The sequence below is a fragment of the Protopterus annectens genome, chromosome 12.part0 (genome assembly GCF_019279795.1).
Source record: "Protopterus annectens isolate FY-2018-M chromosome 12.part0, PAN1.0, whole genome shotgun sequence".
In the NCBI taxonomy this organism is placed as follows: Eukaryota; Metazoa; Chordata; order Ceratodontiformes; family Protopteridae; genus Protopterus; species Protopterus annectens.
Genome location: NC_056746.1, coordinates 823,672,073 through 823,697,794, shown reverse-complemented (window position 1 = coordinate 823,697,794; position 25,722 = coordinate 823,672,073). Strand labels below are relative to the sequence as shown.

General features: G+C 35.3%; 1 protein-coding gene across 1 annotated transcript in view; it reads left to right on the top strand.

The window, feature by feature from the left end:
- HELZ2 (helicase with zinc finger 2) overlaps window positions 1-25,722 on the top strand; it is a 1,911,095-nt gene that overhangs the window by 1,099,875 nt on the left and 785,498 nt on the right. Inside the window, exon 10 of the mRNA XM_044089861.1 lies at window positions 11-151. Coding sequence (XP_043945796.1) covers window positions 11-151 — 141 coding nt within the window. The remainder of the gene's footprint in view (window positions 1-10; window positions 152-25,722) is intronic.

Below are 25,722 nucleotides of genomic sequence, written 5' to 3'. Positions count from 1 at the left end.
AATACTGCAGTGGAGACATCCAGTATTCTGAAACAGAAGAACTTCAATATCCGGCAAACAGATCTGGGATTTCATCCACTAAATCCTAGTCAAAATGCAGCAGTTAGAGCAGCCATTGCAAACCCCTTCACTCTGATTCAAGGACCACCAGGTAAAGTCATTTCTGCTTACTGCATAATATAATGTGATATACATAATTAGACCAGTTTACTTATATTTTGAGAAAAGGAAAAACAGAATCACAAATAAAACAATGTCACTTTAGTATGCCTGGTCCACCTGACCTGTACCACTCATACTAGTCAGATTCTTGAAATGCTTTTTTTATTGCTTATGTACCTCTATATCATATTAGCTGTTATACATGTGTTTAATGCCCATCATGTTTTTATTTTTGCATGACCCAAGGTGACTGTTCTAGGTCTCTGGCTCAACTAACTAAAAGTATTGCTTCTTGCAAGCTGTCACATTTTCATACCTTTTTGCATTTATAAGACACTCCCTTATGCTCCCCTGTCATCCACTGAAATGATTACAATTATTTATTTATTGTTTTATGACTGTTTAAATGGGATGACAAATATGGACCAATTTTAGCCATGATCTGGGTTTACATCACCACAACACTTGTACAGTATAGTTGTACTTTACCTTTTGGTTAACACATTTGTAATGCAGAATAGTAAAGGAGTTTCCAGAATGGATTTTACCTTACAATCACTGTGTGATAATGACTCAATTTTATTAAAATGATATAGTGCACGTTGTGACATTTACACAATTAGAAGCAATCAGGAAATATATCTGACAATATGTAAAATTTTGAGTATCTTTATGCGGTGATACCATCAGTGGTGTCATGTCACTGTGATATACACTGAATGTATAAATTTTTCAATCTCTCAAATGAAAATGCAAAGAGGGATACATACTTAAATACAAGTAAATAAAGTGTTGAACAAATTATTTTTATTTATTTTTAATTTAATTATTTATTTCAGTTTGATAAGCAGGTAAGTAAAATGGTTTGCTAATCAGTTGGTGTCTCTGTCTGCAAAGTACAGCAGAGAAGAATTACAGGAGTTTTCTTAAATGACTGGAAAGCATCTATTTTTTATTTCTGCTGGTAGATGGTTCTACATACCTGGTCTTACTTTACAGGAAACTTTTTCTTTAATGTCTAGTTTAAGTCTTGGTCTGATCTTCTTCCAAGGGAGGTTTGGTGCCATCATTTTCAGCATTCTTACAAGTGCAGGGCAGTAGCCAAGTGTGAGAATTTTAAATATTAGTGCATTTATTTTATTTATTTTATTTTACATTTGTTGACTGGGCTAGTCCAACTGGATATATGTCCATTTTCAGTGGAGGCCCGGGGAGAAAAGCTCCAACATAGATGAAAAAACATAAACATAACATAAGAACAATTTATTAGTAATCCTAGAACACATTTGTAAACAACTTGTAGAGTATCCTTATAAGACTAAAGAGCATTAAAAACATAGATTTAAAGATCAGGTACTTAACATCAATTAAAAAGGAAAAAATAATATACATTAACTGGAAGTATGTATATAGAGTGATGAGCAAGCAGTTTAATGTATTAATCCGAAAGAAGACTTAATTTGTAATAAGAAGTCTTGTGTTTTTTCTAATACAGTGGTGATTATAAGTTCAGTGGTAAGTACTATTTGCCTTTATGAACCATTTTAATCCTAGCCAATACACTTTATTGAGAATCAAACCCCATACTTCCTGTCTTTGAGGTAAACACCTTAAACATTAAGCAACCTCCCAATCTTATTTCTGTGTGCTAGGAGGATAAATCTAAACATCTTATTTTCTGCTACTTTATTATTATTAGATTAATGAAGAGTGAAGTGGTAGGTCATATTCTGTCTTTTTAGTCAGAATGCTTTTTGGCTATAGCCATATATGCATTTTGAGTAAGAAAGTGAGAGAAGCAACAACATACATTTATCTGTGTTGGTATTTTATTGGCTGTGTGTTCCTTGTCTGTATTATAATTTATGAGGGTGCCTAATTTAATGCCAAGGTGTTTGCTTACATTAGGGATGGAACTACTTGTAATATCCTTAATGATTCAAGTTGGTAGAGATGACAGTGTCTGGACTGTAGAGAAAAATTATGCTAGTTGTCTTAGTGCTAAGTAGAAGTTTATTTGTGTTTAAGTACTGGCAAAAGTTGTGAATTTTCTTTGTAAATTAGCTTGCCGTGGTTAGTGGGTTTTGTTAGCCTTCATTAGCAGAATATCATCTGCATACATAATTAGGTTCTGGTTGGGTAGTACTAGTGTGTTGCCAATATTAAATTTGGAGAAAAGAAAAGCACTAGGACAGAGCCTCAAGGCACGTCAGTGTTGTGTTCCGTTTTCTGAAGTTATTAGAGTAGTACTGAAAGGTCTTCCCTTGCAAGTCGTTTTTGAACCAAGTACCTTATTATCTTCAAAGTTGAGCCTTTGCACTTTGTGTAGCAGAAGATTAAAGTTAACTGTAGCAAAGGTGCATGTCAAGTCATGTCAATGAAAACCCTGGCAGTGATGAAACCATCATTAATACTGATGTATATTCAGTTTTCAAAGGCTTGTAATGGGGCATATATTTGAAACAGTTTTTTTTGTCTTTTAGTTTAGTTGGAAAGCATACTTTTGGAAAAGGAGTAATAGCTGCATGTTCGAATGCAAGAGGGACAGTGCAAATAGGGATAGATTAACAGAGGTTTCTGTGCACATTGCTTACAAAATTCATGCTTTTGTATTGTAAAGTACAACACTTTGAGTAAGAGCTGACAAGCAGGCTGTAAAAAAGAAAAATAACGTCTTCTTGTAGGTTGAGTATAAATTCTACATTTATGTTTTTGTTGATGATTGCAAGTGGAGGAGTGTGAGTTCCTGCTGCTTTAGTAAATGGAATGTTGTGTATATGTAGAAATCATGTGTAGAAACTCCAGTTAAAGGACAGATAGATTTCAACACTGGTTTGTGTGCGGCTTAAACCCACTTGTGCATTGTGTAAGTCACAATGTAGTTGATTTTGTTTCATAGATTATATTAATCTGGCCAGCACAAAGCTATCTGCAGTTTGCACCAGCTGATACCAGTCCGGAAGGATGTACAATAGAGGACATGCTGATATTCCTCACACCTGCCAGTTTGCAATGATGTAAGATAGAGGATATGCTGATATTCCTCACATCTCTGCACAGTAGTCTTAGAACAATTCATAATTGCTGTGGGTGGCTCAGTGCCGACACCTACTGTGAAATAGTAATGTGCTGTACTGGTGACGCTACATATTGGAAGTTTTTTTTTTTTTTGTATTTGATAACCAGGGTAGAGCACTGATCCTACTGGTCTAGTTTCAGGCTCAGCCTAGGGTGTATATGAAATTTCCCATCACATCAAGGAAAACACATAGCAGTCACACTGTAATGTTATCATTTTCAGAGAGAGTATGTATTTTGCAAACAACTGGAGTTAGCAAACTGTAGTCTGTTCTATTATTGAGCTTGAATGCCAATCTTTTCGCATTTCTAGTCAACTCCTTAGAGTAGAGGTTCTATATTTTTATTTCCCTTTTGTTCTATTAAATCATCTTCATGCCCCTGGTACCCAGTGGCCCACATCTATGCTGAGTCGACCAGCAATTTCTTAAACACTCAGACTTGCTCTGCTTATTGATAGGGCTGGTTGTAGAACCTAAGGATGTCCTGGGGGAATCAGCCACCTACACTCCATTTTTTTATTGTTATTATGGGCACAAAAGAGAAGAGTGCTTACTTTGGCCTTAGTATTTTGTACAATCTTTTGTCAGCTGAAAATAAGTTGGTGTGCAGTTTCAAAAATGTGGGCTATACCCCTGCTGGCCCTCCACTGTTCATTTACTGCATGATTCAAGTAGTATTTTGAAACATCTCAATAGAAGAGTATGCACGTGATATAAAACAGATACAATTATGTCTAGTTCGGATGATTGTTGCATAATGAGATGAACAAAATCACCTCTCACCTGCATAACATGAGGCTACATGTTGAGATGGAGAAGAACTAAATTATTCATGTTGCATCACTTAATATATGAGGCTGTTACTACTTTCATACAGGCAGGGATAAAACTAACTGTCACTAAGATGACCCAGGCCTGACTAGCAGCTGAAGCACTAGAAAAGCTAGGTGGGAAAGGTGAGAATGAGTGACTGTCACTGACTCACCTGTCATGGGGAGGAATTTGGTGGCCCATTCTAGTGCACAATGTGATTTGCAGTGCAGGCTGAATGTACTGAGTTGCAAAGGGTTGAGAATGAGTACCCACTGAGCAGTATATGCTTTATATCCGTGAGATAAATGCATGCACAAAAACATGCCTGGTCCATGCCTTGACATTTGGGAGCTCTGCTCTTCCAGGCTACTATAAAGATAAACAAGAAACTCTGATGTTTATCTAGATGATGAACCCCACCATGTATTTGGGTTATGTCAGAGGACAGTAAATCACATAAGATGAAGTAAGGCCCATAAAAATGTATAATGAATATGCAATTATATGTTACAGATAAAGAATATTAAAAATAAGTGCAAGAAGACCTGGCTGTTGATGAAAAATAAATTTTATTTTACACTATGTGCATGGTATGGTTCACTAAGAAAATTCATTATCTCAGAAGAGAGCTATATGTTTTTATATATTTTAAGGTATTGTACATTTTATCCACCTGTTCTCTTGGGTATCTCAAATATTTAACCTGTCATGGGCATCACTGTATTAATAAGAGTATTGGAAACTTAGAAAATAAAAAGCAAAATACAACCAAATTGATGCACGCATATAGACGGTTTATCTTACTCTTAGAAACCAAAACAGTGACATTTATTTGTCCACTTACCCTGCTTTAGAGGAGATCTACATTTTATCTACTGGACAGTGGCTAGTGGATGTATGATTGCATACATAAAATTGTATTTTGATAATATGAAAAATTCAGTACAGGTTCCAAAGTTCCAACATTTTAACACAACGTTATTACCAGGCAGAGTGCAACAAGTTTTATTCAGAAGTGCCTGAAAGTTAATTATCCTACAACATTATTAAGCAATTCAATTTAAACTTGATTTAATTTTTTTTTCTTTTTGTGGGGAAGAAGTTTTGTATCTGAAATCAAGCAGCTGTGAATGATGCCTGTTTAATTATTCAAGTATGAAGAAGCTTGTTGCAGTTTTGTCCTGTCTCATCAGAGTTGACTGCAGTAAATGAGAAAACCTCATTATGTGCAGTCTGACTTGGGACTGTTGCAGCCACCTGTAGTTGGAAGGTTCTTACACCTTTTGAACACTGACCACTTATTAACTATATAACCTCTGTCTGGTATTTGTGTACATCTTGCATGTTTATTGATTTATTTACTTTTCACTTAAACCAGTCTCCACTGCCTAAATAAAATAACTCTTCCATAAGCTAAAATCCTCCACTCCCTCTGCCAGTAATTTACCTTCCCTCTTTGTACAGCTTGCTGCAGACTCTGTAGCCTATCCAATTTCTATACTAATCAGTAGAGCAGTCCAAGAATCCATAGTTATTGACATCTGGAAATCATTCTATACTATACCTCTACACAAAGTAGGAAACTCCACTGACTCTTTCAATTTCAAACCCATAACTTGTCTTTCCCCACTTTCAAAAATCCTTGAAAAATGTATACACACTCAGCTTCTCAACTTTCTAATCCAAGAAAACCTTCTGAAAACTACCCAACACAGCTTTCAACCAAACCAAAGCACTGCTACTGCCCTCATATCTTTTACTCCTACTGTAGCTGAAGGTAATAGACAACAACCGACTTATTTCTTGTCTGTTCCTAGACCTCTCAAAAACCTTTGATACAGTATCACACTCTAAGCTTCCAACAAAGCTATCTGATCTCAACCTCTCTATAGTGCAGAAAGGGAATATTTCCCTTTACTGCACTGTAGTGCAATCTCGGAGTTGGTATATTTAAAAAGCGGGAGGTGCAGTGGGGCTTGCCACCCTGCTTGCAACAGTTAGTTTACTGTTGCATCTTTTATTTATTTATTTATGTTTTTCCCCATGTTCAAAGTTTTGAAACTCGAACAGACAAGTTCGATATTGTCATGTTTGAAGTTTCAAAACTTCAATCATGTAATAGGAACCCGGAACAAACTCCGTATTAATGTATGAAACATCACACACACAAATCAATTCAAAAAGAGCTTTTTTTTTTCCTCAATAAATTTTTTTATTAAGTATATAAAACAAGACATTTGGAGTTTTGTACATGAAAAATAAGTTTGAATAAACATATTGCAAATCTAAAAAACAATCATTCAGGAGAGTTTACATATAACAATGATAACAAAACATTACAAAATATATACACTATATACAGGTTAGGCATCCTGAAAAGAGAAAAAAATAAAAAAAATACCATCATAAAACAATAGAGGAATTGAAGGCATTAACTATTGATAATATTTAAAACTTTTTCTAATACTAACTTTTTTAATGCCTTTTTTTTTGGACTTCTAACTATGTTCCTTTGAGTATCAATATATGAATAAGCCATTTTTTGAAAAGTAACCCAATTTAGTTTGGTGCGATCAAGCCAATTTTGTGGTATGTAAAGTTTTAATAAGGAGCAAATAAAGATGATAACATGAGTATCTGATTTTGAAAGATGAATTAATGGAATATGAAGAATAGCAAATTCCCAGGACAATGTAGACTTATGGTACCCCATTCTCTGCAGTCTGACTTTCAAAGAGGTCCATAATCTATGAGAAAAATGACAATACCACAAAATGTGGAGAAGATCTGCTTGGGGGTGATAACAACATGAGCATGATGAGGATTTGTTTGGGTTGAATTTATTTAGTTTATACGGGGTATAATAGGCATCATTATTAATCATTAATTGTGTGTATAATAGTTTTTTGAAAGGGATAAATTCCTTTGTATATCTGATAGCCAAAAGTTTCTGACACTCAGATAACCGGGAATTATAATTTAACCATACATTAGATAAAAGACAATTGTGTTCCATCATTAAGCTCTTTATCAACTTGTAGGAATTTGAAAGCATTTTATCTGATGAAGATAGTATTCTGATAACTGTGTTGAGGTTATTCATTTGATGTTCTATGGGGTCTATACATAAAAACTTATTTTTAATTATTACTCTTAATTGACGAAGAATTGGTGAATAGTTCCAATTAACTTTCAAAATCTTATGCCAATCAGGTAAAGATAAGTCAAGATGTTTCAAAATATCTCCAACTTTTAAATTTTTTATTAGAGGATATTTTGTTAAGTTAAAAGGTTTGTTATCTATCATTATATTTGGGTTTAGATGAATTGGTTGGATAAAATGAGAAATCTTATCTAGATTGCACAGTTTAAGTAAAGTTTGAAAAGCTTTAATCTTTTGTTTAATAAAGATGGACAGATTTTTAGTAGATATAATGTCCAAAGAGATAAAAGGAACAGCTTCTGGGTTTATATTTTTTGAAATGATGTAATTATACCATATTTTTATCCATAAAGAATGATTTATATGAGAAATATTCTTGAAATTAGATATGGTGAAAAGTTTATTAGATGAAACAATCAAATAATAGAGATATAGGTTAGGAAGACCCAAACCACCTTTATCCTTAGAAATTGATAATCTGGAATATGAAATTCTAACGGATTTGGGGAACCATAAAAATTTAGCCAAAACTTTATTTACAGACTCAAAGAAAGATTTCGGAATTATCTGGTCAGACGACGAGAAATGGTAAAGGAATTTAGGCAAAATGTTCATTTTAATTATGGCAGCCTTTGATAAAAGTGAAAGATTTAGATGTTCCCATCTGTTTATATCAGATAATATTGAGTTCCAAACTTTATATATGTTATTTTGAAAAGAAGATTTATTATTGTGTTCTAAATTGATACCTAAATATTTTATACTATAAGTAAACTGAAATTCATGATCTGAAAACAGAAATGTTTTATGTACTAAATGATTTAAAGGAAATATATAAGTTTTAGAGGAATTTAAAAGATAGTTTGAAACAGAAGAGAAGTAATCAATAGAGTTTGTTATTTTTCTATAGTCAGATAGTGGAGTTTGAATGTAAATTACTAGGTCATCAGCAAAGGCTGAGAAATAAATTTTGGTGTTAAGAATTCTAGGGACATTATGAAAAGTATTCTGAATAATATATAACAACAAAGGTTCTAAATAAATATTAAAAAGAAAGGGAGACAATGGACAGCCTTGTCTTGTTCCTCTAGTAATCTTTATAGGAGAAGAAAAGTGACCATTAATGTAAAGTCTAGTAAACATATCTTTGTACAATACTTTTAAAAAGTTTATGAAGAATAAAGGAATATTGAAACAAGACATAGTCTGAAAAAGAAAGTTCCAACAGACTCTGTCAAAAGCATTTGATGCATCAATGATCAGAGCATATATTGGGTTTGTATCTTTTTTAATAAGACGAATGATAGACTCTAAGGACAGTGTATTATCCCAGGCATGTCTGCGGGACATAAAACCAGATTGATCTTGAGAAATAATTGAGGGTAAAATCCGTTTCAATCTATTAGCCAAAATAGATGATAAAATCTTAATATCTACATTTATTAAAGAAATGGGTCTATAATTAACTGGGTCAGATTTTTCTTTATTATTTTTCAGAATTAAGATAGTTTTAGATGTATTCCAATGAATATCTGAAATATCATTAACTCTTATATGATTATATACTTTGAAAAGAAAGGGAAGAATTACCAATTTAAAAGTTTTGAAAAATTCCGGAGTGAAACCGTCTGGACCAGGAGATTTACCAGATTTAAGATTATCAATTGAATCCGAGATTTCTTGTAAAGATATAGGAGCAGAAAGTAAACTTTGTTGGTTATCATTTAATTTAGGGAAATGTAGAGAATTTAAAAAGGTTTTTATGTAATTATCATTAATAAAATTAGAAGAATTTGAATATAAATCAGTATAAAGAGAAGTAAAGAGCTGAATAGTCTCTTCATCCGTGTTATACAATCTATTCTTATAAGACAAAGATGAGATTTTTGGTCTATCAAAATTAATTTTAATAATTCTAGCTAGTAGTTTAGAGGGAACCTGGGCCCATTCTGAATATGAAGCAAGTAACTTTTGTTCAGCTAAAGAGAGATTATTTTGATGAAGCAAAATTAAATCGTTTTGGCATTCAAGAATTTGCTTTTCTATAGTATAGTCATGGTTCATTCTAAGTTGATTTTCCAAAGATAGAATTCTAGATTTTAAGAACTCCTCTTTCTTAAAGTAATGTTTTTTGAAATAGGCTGCTTTACTGATAAATAATCCTCTTAATCTCGCTTTACATGCAGCCCATTGTATGTCATAAGGGATATCTGATGATCCCAGGTTACCTTCCATTTCCTGTAAGATTTCGGAACATTGTTTACAAATTTCTTCATTTAGTAGTAAATTATTATTTAAAGACCATTTATTCAAATTAATTTTATTTTTAATATTAGTATTTATGTTTAATTTTAATAAGATTCTTGAATGGTCCGAAAAAAATCTAGGTTCAATATTAAAATCTAAAATATATTTTGAGATAGAATCAGAGATTAGGAAAAAATCCAATCTGGACCATAAACGATAACACTTAGAGTAATAGGTATAAATATCATTCCTATTTGAGATTTTAACAGTATGTAGTGGGCCAATTAAACTATAATCCATCATCAAATCATTAAGAGCCATAGTAGATTGATAGTTGTAAGAAACAGTGGGACGAGAACGATCAATTTCTGGATTTATTACTGCGTTCCAATCACCACCTACTATAATATAGTGGTCTTTATATGATGTGAGAATATTATAGATTTTTAAAATGAACAAATGCTGTAAATTACATGGGCCATATATGTTTAAAACTAAAAGAGGTTTATCAAGACCATGGATAGAAGTGGTAAATAAACACCATCTACCCTCAATATCAAATTTCTCATCGATAATGTTCCCCACAAATTTTTGTTTAATGATTATGGCTACTCCTCTGGAATTAGATGAGTCCCCTGAGGCTACAATCCCCTTGATCCATTTTTTATTCCTCTCTTTATTCCAATCGAGTCGAGGAATATGGGACTATTGAATAAAACAAATATTGGCCTGTGACTTAAAAATCAAATGAAACAATAATGACTTTTTTGCTTTGTCTTGAATACCTCTAACATTCCAAGAATCCAATATTATATCAACTGGCATATTCAAAGCAAACAACTAGTATTTATGCTGTAAAAAAAAAACACAGAGTAAAATCCCAACAGCACTTAAACCAGTACATCCGAGAAATAATAAAAAAAAAAAAACAGATTTAGACTGGACAGTATTTGAATATACAATCAAATCAACAAATATCACTTGTAGAAGAAAAATAATATCAAGAGTAATATAAAATTTATTTATATCCTTTATCCTAACCCTAGTGCCTACCCACCAATCACCTAATGATAAAGGAAGATCAGATGCGAATAAAATAGAAGTTGAAATTTTAGATAATAATAGCATCAGATTAACATAAAAATACTCAATGAAAGCCTAACAAAAATTAAAACCAGTATTACACTACTAAACCTATATACAAGACTAACTAATTTCAAGATGTCCAACATACTCAATCCCTACTTAATATATTAAACTACAAGCTCCTATTATTAAGTAAAACTATATAATAATAAAATGAATTTCCTCAAATATTTCAAGAAAGAAGAAAAAAAAAAAAACAATATTGATTAACAAAAACAACACAGCATAACAAATAATATGATGAAAACAAAACCTATGTAAAATAACGTATATTGATATTAAGAGACAAATATAATAACATTACCATATATATAAATAATCCTATGAGAAACTAGTAATAACTGTATCATATATAAAATGATGTTTTAATTATATATAGAGAAAATAGCTATAAATAATGCAAAACACGATAAGATTATGCATTATCAAGTAATCGCACAGTGAACAACAACGAAACTTCTCAATAATCATATAGAGAATAACTATTACAAAAAATATCTAAAATTATAGTATAAGCATTTAAATATAGTCCAAATATAGCAAAGACTATCCCCCAAGAGACTTAAATTTTATAAAACAATCCCATATAAAATGGATGTTAACTGTGAAAATAGCTGTTATATAGCAGCAGCTTTCAGTAGTTTACTGTATATTGAATGGACTTTGTCGCCATCTAGTGTTAAAAGATGAGTACAAATAAAAGCTACTGGACAATACCTTAATCTACAATATATTCACAAGATTAAAAGGATACTAATGTAGATGTATATGCTTTGAAAGAATAATTTTAAAATGCTTGAATCAATAGCTCTCTTAGTTGTAAGGTTATAATGTCCTTTTAGAATATAAGGAAGTAGTATAGCAACAGGATGTAAAACATACAGAACTCGTACACACTCTCTTTATAATATCCAAATAAAACAAAACAAGTAAGTTAAATTCCAAAAAAGACAAGCAGTTTAGATATAAACATGTATATCATACCTAATAAGATTTAAAGTTAACTCTATCTAAACTTTACAACAATTTATCTGTGTATTAGCTTGCTAAACGTAACATACAATTATAGTCCCCTCATATTGCTTATAGTAAATTGCGTGAAGTTCTTAAAAGAACAAGCAAACAGTGTAAATAAATAAATAATTTGACAATATGTTATATTTCAAAATATGATGAAAAACATATCATAGGAAACATGTATTCTCTTATTTGCCCATTCTTGTGTACTTATAATGAATGGGACTAACCTGTTCTGTTGATTTAAGAGTAAATTCCGCCTTAGTAGTCAAAGGCAAATACTCGCATTAAAGCGAGAGAGTCATGTGGAGAATCGCTGGTGGTACTGTGGAAAGATAACTTATTTAATACAGAAAATGGCCATCGCTTAGTCACAGACACTCTAAAAATGAATAAAAAGGTATAAAATCATTCCTGCAGACTAATACGTGCTGACGAGAAGCGCCACTGTGAATGTGAAGCTAGCGGACCTCCACAGCAAATGATGACGTCACCATCAGTCTCCGAGAGTCCATAAGAGGTGCGTGACCAGATAAAGATGCACCTGGTGCTACAAGCAGAAGATTTTCTCTTCGGATAGTCTCGAGAGGCGAAATTTCTCCCTCCATAAACCATATAACTGGCGCAGGGGACTGTAATCTAAAAACTAGAAAATACTAACACACTACATTCGTAAAAAGCGAAAAAGATAACTATAAGACTGTTTGAAAGTCAGATAGTAATACTAGAAATCTGTAAAGCATATAATATCACAATAATATTAAATTTTGTCAGAATTAAATAAAGAATATACTCAACACAACTTATTAGAAAAAAATAAGATTAGGCATTAACAGACATGTACATTCTAAAGCATAAATAATGACAGATAAATATCACTTTTGAAATACATTAAAAGTAACATATTATGATACAGAGTCAGGAAGCTTTTTAAATGTTTTAAAAAAATATCTTTAGCATCTTTGGGATCAGAGCACACAAACCTTTTGTCATTGACTGTAAAAGACAAGGTATTTGGATAAGACATACGAAATCTTATCCCTCTTTTTATCAAGTCAGCACAATAAGGGGCAAGTTTTTGTCTATTTAGTTTTATTTGAGAAGGGAGATCTTGAGAAAATGACAGTTTATGAGATTTCCATATAAATTGTTTTTTACTTTTAGCTGCTTCCAGGATTTGGAAAGTATCTTGAAAGTTTAATAACTTAGTATAAATAATCCTTGGTGAGGAAGAATCTTGTCTTGGACGTAATGCTCTATGTGCTCTCTCTACAATTATAGATTTTGAGGATGTTTCACAGTTTAACAATGTTTCAAAGATGTTCTTAGCCACAGATAACAAGTTTTTATTATCATAAGATTCAGGCAATCCACGGATAATGATGTTATTTCTTCGACTCCTGGCTTCCAAATCCAGCAGCTTAGCTTGTATATCAGAAATAATCTTATCTTTAGACTTAAGGTCACTTTCCAATGAATCAGTTTTTATCTCTAAAGCTGCATTTCTATTTTCAATCATATCCATTATATCATTTATTTGTTTTAAAGTTTTACTAAAGTCAGCAAATTGTTCTGAGAAGTTTTGGATAGCACTTTGTATAGGCTTTAATGTTACTTTTAGTTCATCTAAATAAAAATTTGAATCATTTAAGTCTTTATTACTTACTTTGGAAGTTTCAGTAGATTGTTTAGATGTCCTTAATCTTTTTGAACTGGAATCTTTTTCAGGAGAGAGCATTGAAGAGAATTTGGCCTTTGTAGGTTGAGTCTCCATGGAGTCAGATTTTGTAGCCATGCCCAGAGATGAAGTGCAATTGACAGGATATCAGGATCCAGGAATAGACTGAATCAGCAGGTGCCCAAGCAGGTGTGAGAACAGAATTGTTCTGAGGTAAAATAAATCCCAGGATAAGAAATTCAGAGAAAAAAATAATCCAAATGCGTAGAAAAAGATTTATAAAATCTTTTTGTAAAAAAAACTGAGGAAAAAGTTTGGTACAAAGTTGTAAAAAAAGACCAAAAGTTAAATAGCTGTGAGGAGCTCAAAGAGTAGGGACTAATCTAGTCGGCAGCCATCTTGGAACCCCAAGTCAATTCAAAAAGAGCTAAAAAAAAACTTCCTAGCTAACTTGTGGATCTGCCCCCTGCAGTGACCCTACATAACCTCCCCCTTTACCTCTAATACATTTTTTTACAGCTCTGTCATGAAATCTCAACTATGAGGTATCTCTGCTTCACTCAAATATGTGATATATAAACCTGTACTACAAGTTATGTTTCATTCACTGCTACAATCCATGTACTGTTTTGTATTTCTTCCATGATATGTTAAAAACATGTATCTTTAGTTATGTTTCAGTTTTGTATTTCATTGTATCTGCCATGCTATGTAATAACATGTCTCATATTTGCTTTCATCATGTTACCAGCCTCTTACTGTTTATATTTTTTCTTAAATAATTGCTTTTATTGTACTGGAGTTTTTTTTTCCTTGGGTTTCCACTGAAAATTGCTTTTTTGCTCATTTGGACTAATCCAGTTAACAAATATCAAATAAAGAAATAAAACAAATAAACAAATTTTAGTTTGTTAACTGGGTAAGTGGACTGTCCTTAAAACCCTTTTCAGCCATAACTTGGGATTGTAGGCAAATACAATTACATGCATAAAACAAAATGAAAGCATATAACTGGACAATAATCACATTAGCAAGTAGTAAAACAATTTGACAGTAACTGTAAAAGTAAGTAACAATATTTGTACAATAACTACAGCCTAGAACACTGTGATATGCTAATATTAAATACATAAAAGAAAACAACACTGTGGACTATTATTGCATACTCTGGAGTCAGTACCTATCTATTTTAAGTGTTATGGCTACTTAAGGTATGTCAAACTGAAAGAGAAGCATTAATTGATGATACAAGTTCATTATATAATACACATTTACCCAGTGTCTCTGAAGCATGTATATTTGATTTCCTTTATCAGATGGGCATGTCATCTGTCTGTCAAATTAATTCAGGGATCAAGTTCCATGATTTGGAGGCAATTTTAGAAAATGACTTTACATACATGGCCAGAGAGAATGGGGGTCTGTACAACTGTGTAGCATCAGGATCATGTGCTGTATTAATAATCTGAGACAATTATACCTTTCATGGACTTTGATTTTGTGACTTGTATAAATTTAGACTCACTTTGGCTATGACTGCATTTTTGACAGTGCAAATTGGACTCTCAAAATCATCTGTTGCCTTAACATTCAATGTTGCAGCTAGGGGTGTAGTGAAACAAAAACTGAAGCTGTAATTCAGCCATGTATAGTAATTTCAAAAAGCTCTTGGCTTTAGCCAGGCACTTCATCCAGAGATGGCAGTAACCAGTGCATGTAATATAGCTTTAAGAAATGCTAATAATGTTATTGTGCATGCAGAACATCATATGGTTCTATTTTTCAGATCCTGCTTTGCTAGTAAAGAGTCTGGGCACATCCACACCAACTCCCGTGTGTTTGTGTGTGTGTGTGTGTGTGTGTGTGTGTGTGTGTGTGTGTGTGTGTGTGTGTGTGTGTGTGTGTGTGTGTGTGTGTGTGTGTGTGTGTGTGTGTGTGTGTGTGTGTGTGTGTGTGTGTATGTGTGTACGTGTGCATGTCTCTGTGGACATTAAATACTTGCATATCTTATATCTCTAATGTAAAATACTTTCTCTAGCAAAAATATATTAAAGCAAGTTTAATTTGTTAGGTATAAAAACTATTTTAATCAAAAATATATAAAAAATGTGTATATATTATTAAAACCAAAACAAACTGAAGACTGCAGCAAGAATAGACAGGTTAAACACATAAAGGGAGGCAGGAAAGCCAGAATAGGCCCACCAATAATTTATTGAAACATAAGCGCTTTTGGCAAGTAAAATACAAAACTTCATCAGATAAAATTCAAACTAAAAATAAACCCATATAAAAGCATGGCACATCACATGACCCTAGTTCAATTGACCAATTAAAAACGAGTAAGCATTAATACATAAAGAAACAAAGAAGTTTGCTCCAGAAAGGGAATATTTGTGTAAATATAAATATTTTAAAATAAATAATTTATATATATATATATATATATATATATATATATATATATATATATATATATATATATATATTACATCATCAAATTCACAGGAGTTCGAACAATGTGATATCGAACTGTTAAGTTCGAAACCCAAAAAGTACGAAAAAACAGAACAGTGATTTTTTTTTTCCCAGGGGGAAAAATCACTGTTCTGGTACAAAAAAAAAAAACACGTACAGTTTAAATTTAAATTAACTTGGGGGGGCTTCACACCCTCCAACAGTCCCCCACACCCCCCTACTTAAATATACCAACTCCGAGATCACACCACAGTGTAGGAAATAGCAAAGCCACAAAAACGGCCCACTGATTGTTTTCCCTGGGAAACAAATCAGTGTTCCGTGGCTTCACTATTTTCTTGTTTCAAACATTTGGGTTCGATATTACAATGTTCGGACTCCTGTGAGCTTGACGTTGTAATATAGACCTGATATATATATATATATATATATATATATATATATATATATATATATGTGTGTGTGTGTGTGTGTGTATAAATGTATGCAAAGAACAAAGCCAAAAAGTTGTATGTATATATATATATATATATATATATATATATATATATATATATATATATGAATAAATACCATGTTGCGTATATTACTTACACTGTACTTTCATTTTTAATACACATCCTATTGATGCTATTTCATTTAAACCTGGAAACCCTACTGCACCCAGACATAAGATCCAGTATAGTTCACGTTTCTCCAAAATTAATTGCCATGGCTCACCTCTCACATTCTTTTTCACCTGTTCAGTTATAATACATTTGAAATGATGGTCAGGGAATTCCAATATATGCCTATAAAGTGCATTAGTAGTTTTTTTTCCCTGAATATCATAATTATGTTCATAAATGTGGTTCTTCAACATCCGCTCAGTCTTGCCTATATAAAAGGTGGGACACACCTGACATAGAGCTCCATAAACCACACCAGGCCTATTAATTTATAATGACCATTCATCCTCAAAATAAATCCATTTATTTTAAAGAGTTCTCCAACATTACTATAGGTACAGTAATAGTACTTTCCACATTTATGCATTTGTTTAATTTTCATATCACCCTGTTGCATAATGGGTTTCTAAACCAAATTCTTGATATTCAAGTCCCTTTTCTAAACTAGAATGGGTTCATTACTAATTTTAGGTCTAATATCCCTATCCCCAACCAATACACCCCAATTGTTAAACATAATCTCCTGAATCTGTTGATACTCAACAGTAAATCTAGTTATAAGGACAATCTAAAATTAGTAGTTTATTGGGTGTTGTTCAACCTCATGTTTTCTACAATTACTGTCTCACTAACAGTCAAATTGGGGTTACAAATATTTTCAACCAGGATGGGAGAATAGATCCCCAAATGTCTTTCTGTCACCACTTCCCTTTTAATTTCTTGAACAAAGAGTTCAGGATACTCTCTCTTGATAAAATTTCTTCTAAAAAAGCACATTCAATGAGAAAAAATAAAAACTGGAGACCATCCTGGCAGCCTTCACAAATTGTCCTTTAACAACCGCTTTTTATGGGGTCAGGGGATGAGAACTGTCAAAGTATAAAAAGGAGTTCGAATAGGTAGGCTTCCTGTAAATAGTAGAAACATATTTACTATTCACCATATCCTTCTCCAATTTTACATCTAAGTATACTCTCATTCCCCATAACACGTGAGAACTTCAAAGTTTTGGTTGTGTTGTTGATATAATCCAGAAATGTGGTAATACTGTGGCTATCCCCTTTCCAAGTAAAAAAATAAATCATCCAGGTATCTCAAATATAAGATACAATCATGATAACCTGGGTACACAAATAAGAATCTAAATTCCCATTCATACATAACCATATTTGCATAAAGGGGGCCACAATCAACACCAATGGCTACTCCCGTTTGTTGAAGAAAAAATTGTTTGTCAAAATAAATGTAATTATTTGTTAAAACCATTTCCATCATTTCTACATAGGTATTAATAATGTCTTGGTCTATCCCTTTTCTAAATAAATATTCACCAAACCAATCTATACCAACCTCATGGGGTGTTACAGTGAATAGATATTTTTCATCAGCTGTAAAAAAATACATATTTGCTATCAAAACATACATTGTTACATTTAGCAACGAAGTCTCATGAGTCAATACAGAGATGATTTTCTCGTCTCAGTAATGCCTTTAATTTGGCATCCAAAAACTTTGCAATAGGGGAAGTGATGGAATTACGAGTGTCAACAATGGGGTGGAATGGTGGCTCAATTAATTGTTTATGTAATTTGGGTAACCCAAATATTGTTGGAATTATTGGAGCATTTAATTTCAATTGATGTACCATGCTTTTATACGGGTTCATTTTTTGTTTGAATTTTATCTGATGATGTTTCGTATTTTACTTGATGAAAGAGCTTATGTTTCAATAAATTTTTGGTGGGCCTATTCCTGCTTTCCTGCCTCCCTTTATGTGTTAAAAACAAAACAAAATAAATAGAAAATAATTTTACAGATAGCCCATTCTCTAAGCACAATATGCCCTCCTGGGTATATTTTATTGTTGAAATAAAACCCTTCGATGGGGATGTAGAGGGGCCCCCAGGCATGCATTGCTTCCACAAGAACACACAGCATGTTAGGCATTATTGACTGCTTAGTTAAGCTTGTAATATATTCAAGAATGGTTTGCAATGTGTATAAAATAGATTAGTAAGTGTAATTTAATAAATTTTTGTAAAGTTACATGTTCAGCATAAGGTTATGTAAGTTTATTTGAGATTACATAGGCTAAGGAAAGAGAATACTGTACATGTATGTACAGTTTTCCTTTTAGGATGTAAAACTAATAGAAAGTTAAATACTATATCCCCAGGATTCAAAAAATTCCATGTTCGCTCATCATGTGGCATTGTGCAATACATATTGATGAGGTGCAGTATGTCTAAGCAAGCTTTTGTGGCTTGTGGTAGTGTTACTGAACATGAACCCTTGCAAGCAAAGTAGATAGCAATTCCATGCAAGTCAAAACACCAACAGTCCGTGGATTTGCACGACATGCCACAATGACCACTAGGGCTACACAAATAGCACTGATTCTGCACAACATTTCACAACATTATAGCCAACATAATGCAAGTATACACAAACAGAAATAGGGACATAAAACATTGCATAGACGTGTTACAATGAAACAGAAACATGCCTGTCATCCCTTTTGAACAAGACCGAAGGCATACATAATGAGGGACAATGGCTCATAAAATATGTACAGATGTGTAATATTGCACTTTCATACCTAGAAAGTTGATAGAAAAAATAGGTTGCACATTAACATGGAATGTCTGAATAGCGTATACATACACCTGGATTCGAACCTAGTACCATCTGGCCCCAAAAAGGAGTGGATCAATACATTAATAGGTGATGCTGCAGAGTCAGTTAAGTAGCACATGTATTTTATACAATCAATCCTAACTGTCACAGGTTAGCAGGGAATTCCTATTGTTTTCCCCCTGCTTGCTCCCCATGTCACCACTGTTCTATGTTCCCCATTTAAATCCTTTAAAGCATTATTGCACTATGGTGAACATCACACACCAATGAGCAGCAATGCTGATACAAAAGCAGTTAAACATATTAGATACAGCTGTATTCAGACCCAGTAACATTTGGCCCCAAAAAGTAACATATCACTGCATTAAGTATGTTAATACCTGCTGCTACAGACTCAGTTAAGTAGCAGGTGTGGTGTGCAAAAGCAATTAAGTCTGCCAGTTGCTATTCAGTCTCTAAAATACACTTGCTACTCAACTGAGTCTGTGGCATGAACTATTAATGCATTGCTCCAGATGGTACTGGGTTCCAATACAGGTATATGTAATACTTTCAAATACTTTTACATTTGCTCTGCTTAACATCTTGCAAACATGGTGCTTAAAGGTCCACGATGCCAGGTAGCATGTTTGCGTGATGGTAAGCATTGCACAACACTTTCAAACAGTATGTGCATTCCTAGTAAATGTGATAGCTGCAACTGTTGTGAAAACATCATTCTACATTTGTCTTGATCTGTGGTAGGCATAGTAGGCGTACAAGGTGAGAGATTGAGATTCCGTGCTCAAAGATGGGGTGTCTAGGGGTCCAAAGAGTTTGTTGGACTCCTTGTGAAGGAACCTGGGCCTGGACTATTGCAGAAGGACTATTCCATCTCAGAGTACAAGTCACAGGCATGAGATAATCTTGCCTTGGCTGTGACTAGTGCTACTGGTATTCCCCGCAACTGGTGAGCAATGTAGACAGCACTACAACAACCTCTGGAAGAGGTAGAGGGATACCCTTGAATGTTGCATTGAAGAATGTAGGACTGGGGACACCCCACAGATGTGTAAGTACCAATTACAGAGACTACTTGTAAGAGTTAAAAGCCAAAGATAGTCAGGACTAGTATTCATAATGGTATTCTGTTCTGTTTTTTCCACAGCTGCCACAGAGAGAGAGAACTGAATGTGCGAACCCGTGAGGCTAGATTGGCCCAGATAAGAGAAGCATGTGCTATGTATTCATCAGAATAGTACTGTTATTGTAGCCTTAAAAGTTAAAGACAGCTTTTTTTTATTTTATACAGGTGTATCAAACTGAGCATGCATATCTCAACTGTAAAAGCAAGGATGCGTGCAGTAGTCTGTAGCACAAAGCAACAGTACCATATTCTAAAATAAAAGTGAGCAAACATCTCTCAGCTGTAAAAGGAAACTATGCATACATTAGTATGTCAGCCAAAACAACAATAAAGTATTAGACACTAGTCAGAGGTTGTGGGTTCGAAAAACACACTTCCCAACTATACAATACTGTTACATATTCATCAGTATTGCAATGGAACTTCAGACCTCTATACCAGTGCGCACAAATGGCCTGCTGTAAACTGCAGTCAGTGTAATTGGAATACACATATATGCAGGCAGCTTCTGAGAAAAAAAATGTAATATAATGAATTTAAAATTTGTTTTTAAATTTGTTATATTAAAAAATGTTTCACTCCAAAGCTGCCTTGTTTGCGACCTCTTTGTTTGGATTTTTGGTAGTTGTGTTTATCTATAGAGGCGCTTAATTCTCTGACTATTGTGCTGCTTTTTTAAATAATTCTATCAATGCATTGTATGTCACATCTGAAGTTACTAATGTTATCCCTTTTCACCACAACAGTTATCTCTTTTTTTTTCCACAGCATAGCAGAATAGGGCTGCCCCACAGGATCCTCCTGCCCCCACTCCACCAGCTATGGCACCGATGCTCAGCACGTCTGGGATGCAACCTTGCAGTACCCCCTCTGCTGCACATGCACTACTTGGCCCCTCAGGTAGTTCTACCCCACAGGATAGGCCAGTGGTTACTTCTAGGAGCATCGGCAGAGATGGTGATTTTATGACTTGTGACGAACTGCCAGGGTTGTTGCATAGGATTGTGCAGAGCACTGTTGGTGCACACCTGTACCAAATAGAATATCAGAAGTGTGATGCACTGATCCCATGGCCTGCCATGTCTATGTGGGGACAGCACACTCACTGATGGAGCAGTGGAAGTACTGCCACTATGGAAGCATGATCGGGCATGGCCAAATTGGCTGACAGCAGATGATGTGGCTGACCTATGCCCTCGAGGATGCCGTTCCTCTCCCAGCAGACATTCATTCATCAACACTGCTCATTCCATGACAGACACCCCCTCAGTCCACCACAGACACCCCTCATTTCAATGTGTCATTCATCCAATCCATTGAATCACAACATGGTGTAGGCAATCACACATGTCAGATTATGCCACATCCACAACCCTGAGAATTTGTCAGGAGCACCTATGGGAATATGCCTGTGTATCTATGATGGCCCTAAACATACACTGAGTGGCACAGGATGTGACACCTGCACCAGGTGGATGAGGGACAGCAGGCCCCCTCCAAGCACTCCTACCAGTCCTGCTGTATGGCACCTTATCCACACTTTGGCTACAGCCAGACTCAACAGGCACTGAGGCCACAGTAGCAACACTTCCATGATCAATGTCCTCACCCACCACCTGTCCAATATCTGTGGGCTCAGTGGACTGGGCAGGCGTATGACTACTGGCTGTGTCCAGTGCAAATGTAGGGGGTGGCTGTATGTCTACCTCTGTGTCAGATTCAGCCTCTGCACCCCCTGGCTGTGCCTCAGGTTGGACACCATCATCATGAGTGTCTGCTGATAAAATGACTTTAGGTGGCACTGGTCCGACAGTTCGACTGTCAGAATCACCTATGATAAAAAGCAAGAAACACAGGAATACATATGCTAACAAATTCACACTGCTTCCACTGTTATAGACAGTCTAGCAATACACACAACACACATAAGACCAAAATTACACACTACCATATTTATTTAAATTCATTAGCATTACTGACATAAAAATATTTGGCTTACCAACTGCAGAAGGCAAGCTTTCCAGGAGGCCTGATGGTCCTGAAATAAGTTAAGCAACAGGTAAGGGCAACAACTTCACAATCAACAATAACACAGTGGGCAACCCCTTTGTAGCTGCAATAAACAATCGTTTAAACAAGAATGTGGCTGACAACTCCAAGATAAGCTTATAACTGTAGCAATCTTCAATCCCACAACCAAATAAATGCATATTACACAGAATTAACTTATTCATTTATTTTTTTTAGCTACACAACAATATTTAATTGTTCAGATAACAAGACCTACCTGGAAGCTGCACTTGGGATGTGGTTGGTATGTCCAAAATGCTGGCTCCCACATTCAGCACGTGTTGGACTACAGTTTCCTGGGAGATTTCCATATCCTTTATGTTGGCTAGGAACTGTTCACTGGGAGTCAGTGGTGGTTCCCTAACAGGTCCTCCCCTTGTAACCAATAGGACATGGCCTACTGTAGCTGTTCATCTTCTTGCAGAGTTATCATGTCAGTGGCCCTGTGGTGCACCTGTTCACATGGTCTTCCATGGCTGCTCATGGCATTGGCATTACCAGCAATTTTCTGCCATATTATCAGCCTGCAGCCCATATTTCACCTTCCCCTTTGAAGGAGGAAGGCACCACGTTGCCGAAAACCGTCAATGATGATTTGGTTTTCGCATCCATAAAATGTCATTGACATGAATTCAACTGTCTTATTGGCATCATTGTAGGTGCCCTGAAAGAAAACAGAGGTATAATACACATAAGAATCACATAACTACAAAATACATGTTTACAGATACTAAAAGTAAAATGTAAAAAAAGATGTAAAAGGTAGTCAGTCTGTATTACCCACTGGAAAAACATTAAACAGTCTAGAGATGTGAAATACTAACAGGCAGGATGCAAAACAAGGAGAGTAACAAGTATTATTGTTAGTTCCATAAGAGTAACTCACCTTAGCCCCCACTCCCACAAAAGAACAGGCAAATGACCCTTTTGGCTAACAACATGTCTTTGAAATTATAAAAGTGCTGTCAAAGGACCTGTCCCTGAAACATTTGTACATATTTCTCACACAGCATTGCTTTCCATGTATTTGCTTGTCTTGTCAATCATATCTACTTTTGAATTGGCTTGACAAACATGGCTATGCCAGCAGTACACTTCTAAGTAATGCATTCAGATAGTGTAAAAGCCTGTGCTTCACATTATTGTTAAATATATTCAACCATATGCAGTATGTAGGTGACAAAATGGAACCATACCTTTTGAGATGTAGTACTCCTCTGTACAGATATCCTGAAGAGAATGTTTTATCTCACTTTTCCAAACACATAGAACTCTCCTCAACATCATTTTTCCTAGCTACATGGTTGGCTTTTTATATGGTGTACAGTATTCATGTTTTGCAGCTGTGAGTGATTACTGTTTGGAAGGCAGAAATCACATTAGCACTGCAGGCTACCTTATTTCCACTGTATTTGTCAGCTTAGATCTAAAAAGTGTCTCTGAAGAGACCACAGGCCTTTCTCATCAACATAACACAGAGGCTACAAACCATGCCATGATGTATGTGGATAGATTAAAAGCCATGTCACTGTAAATTGTCTGGTATAGGATGAGGTCACGTCTCCCTGGCCTCCAACTCACTGTCTGAACATGCCGTGGTGGGATTACTGCATATACATAATAACATCAGCAGAGTCTGTTGAGCCATAATAAGTGTCCCAAATGCTGGTGTAAAATACTCTTGGTAATGTAAAGCAACAGGTCACAGACACATACATGCACCCAGTTGACTGCAGTGAGAATAGACCCCCTAGCAATCAAAGTACACAGACTATAGTACACAATACGTTACTACATCTCAAAAGGTATGGTTCCAGCTCAACTCTGACTTGGTATGCGTCAGACAACACTTTATAGCTCATGACATCAGCAGTGTCTGTTAAAGACAGGAAAAGTGTCCCTGAGACTGGTGTAAAATGCTCTTGGTAACATCAAGCAACAGCATACACACACACACACACACACACACACACACACACACACACACACACACACACACACACACACACAGTTGACTGCAGTGAGAATAGAACCCCTACCTATTTAAGTGCACAGACTACAGAACACAGTACTTTATGCAAGCTGCACAGCTCAACTCTGACTTGGAGTGTGTCAGACAACACTTTATAGCTGATGACATCAGCGGTGTCTGTTAAAGACATGATAAGTGTCCCACATGCTTGTATAAAAGGGTCATGGTAAAGTCAGGCAACAGCCAACACACACACACACACACACACACACACACACACACACACACACACACACACACACACACACACACACACACACACACATGCACACAGTTGACTGCAGTGAGAATAGAACTGTACCTATCTAAGTACATAAAGTATGGAACACAGTAATTTATGAAATCAAGACAGCTCAACTCCAACTTGGAGTGTGTCAGATAACACTTTATAGCTGATGACATCAGCAGTGTCTGTTAAAGACAGTCTAAGTGTCCAAACTGCTGGTGTAAAATGTTCTCGGCAATGTCAAGCAACAGCTCACAGACAACCGCTACCCCAAAACAAAACACGTGCAACACATAGCTCACAAAGCCAGTGTGCCGAACAGTCACAGCCCTTAAGGTTAAACAACACACCTGATACACTTGTAATTGGTGACTCTACCATCAGGCACACTGACATCCCACTCACCAGGCTGAACAAGGAGAAGGTCAGGGTGAGCTGCCTGTTGGGTGCTAGGATCCGCCACATAACACAAGCACTCAGGTCACTCCAAGGCAAGTACAAATATGTCATTGTCCATGCTGGTGTGAATGACCTGAGACGTACCTCCCTGGGCTACATGAAAAGAGACACAGAGGAGCTCTCTGAGCATGTAGCCCAGGCCGGTATGACCCTGACCTTGAGTAGCATCTTACCCTCACCAAGAATGATGCCACAATATGAAGACAAGATGATCAATTTCAACAATTGGCTTAAGTATTGGTGTCATTCAAAGGGGATCCAATGCCTGTCAGCCTGGGATGACATGGTCGGCAAGCCACGATGCTTCACTAGGGACGGCTTGCACCTGTCACCCCTGGGCTTTTGGATATTGGCAAAGGCTCTTGCTACCCCCATAGTGCCTTTTTTAGGCAAGGCTCAAAAGACAAACCCACCTCCATAGATATCATAAGGGATAAGAAACTAAGGGTAATGCTACTCAATGCCAGAAGTCTAAACCTCAAGATGCACGCACTCAAAACTCTCCTTAGCATGGAGAACATCGATATCTGTGCAGTAACACAAATCTGGTTCAAGGCTCCTGAGAGCACCCCAGCACTACCAGGTTATACCTCATACCATGCTTTTTGGCCCCAAAACTTGGACCGAACCACAAAAGGAGGGGGAGTATCAATATTCGTCAAAGATATCCACACCTCCAGGTTGGTGGCACAGCACGAAGCATCAGAGACTATCCATGTA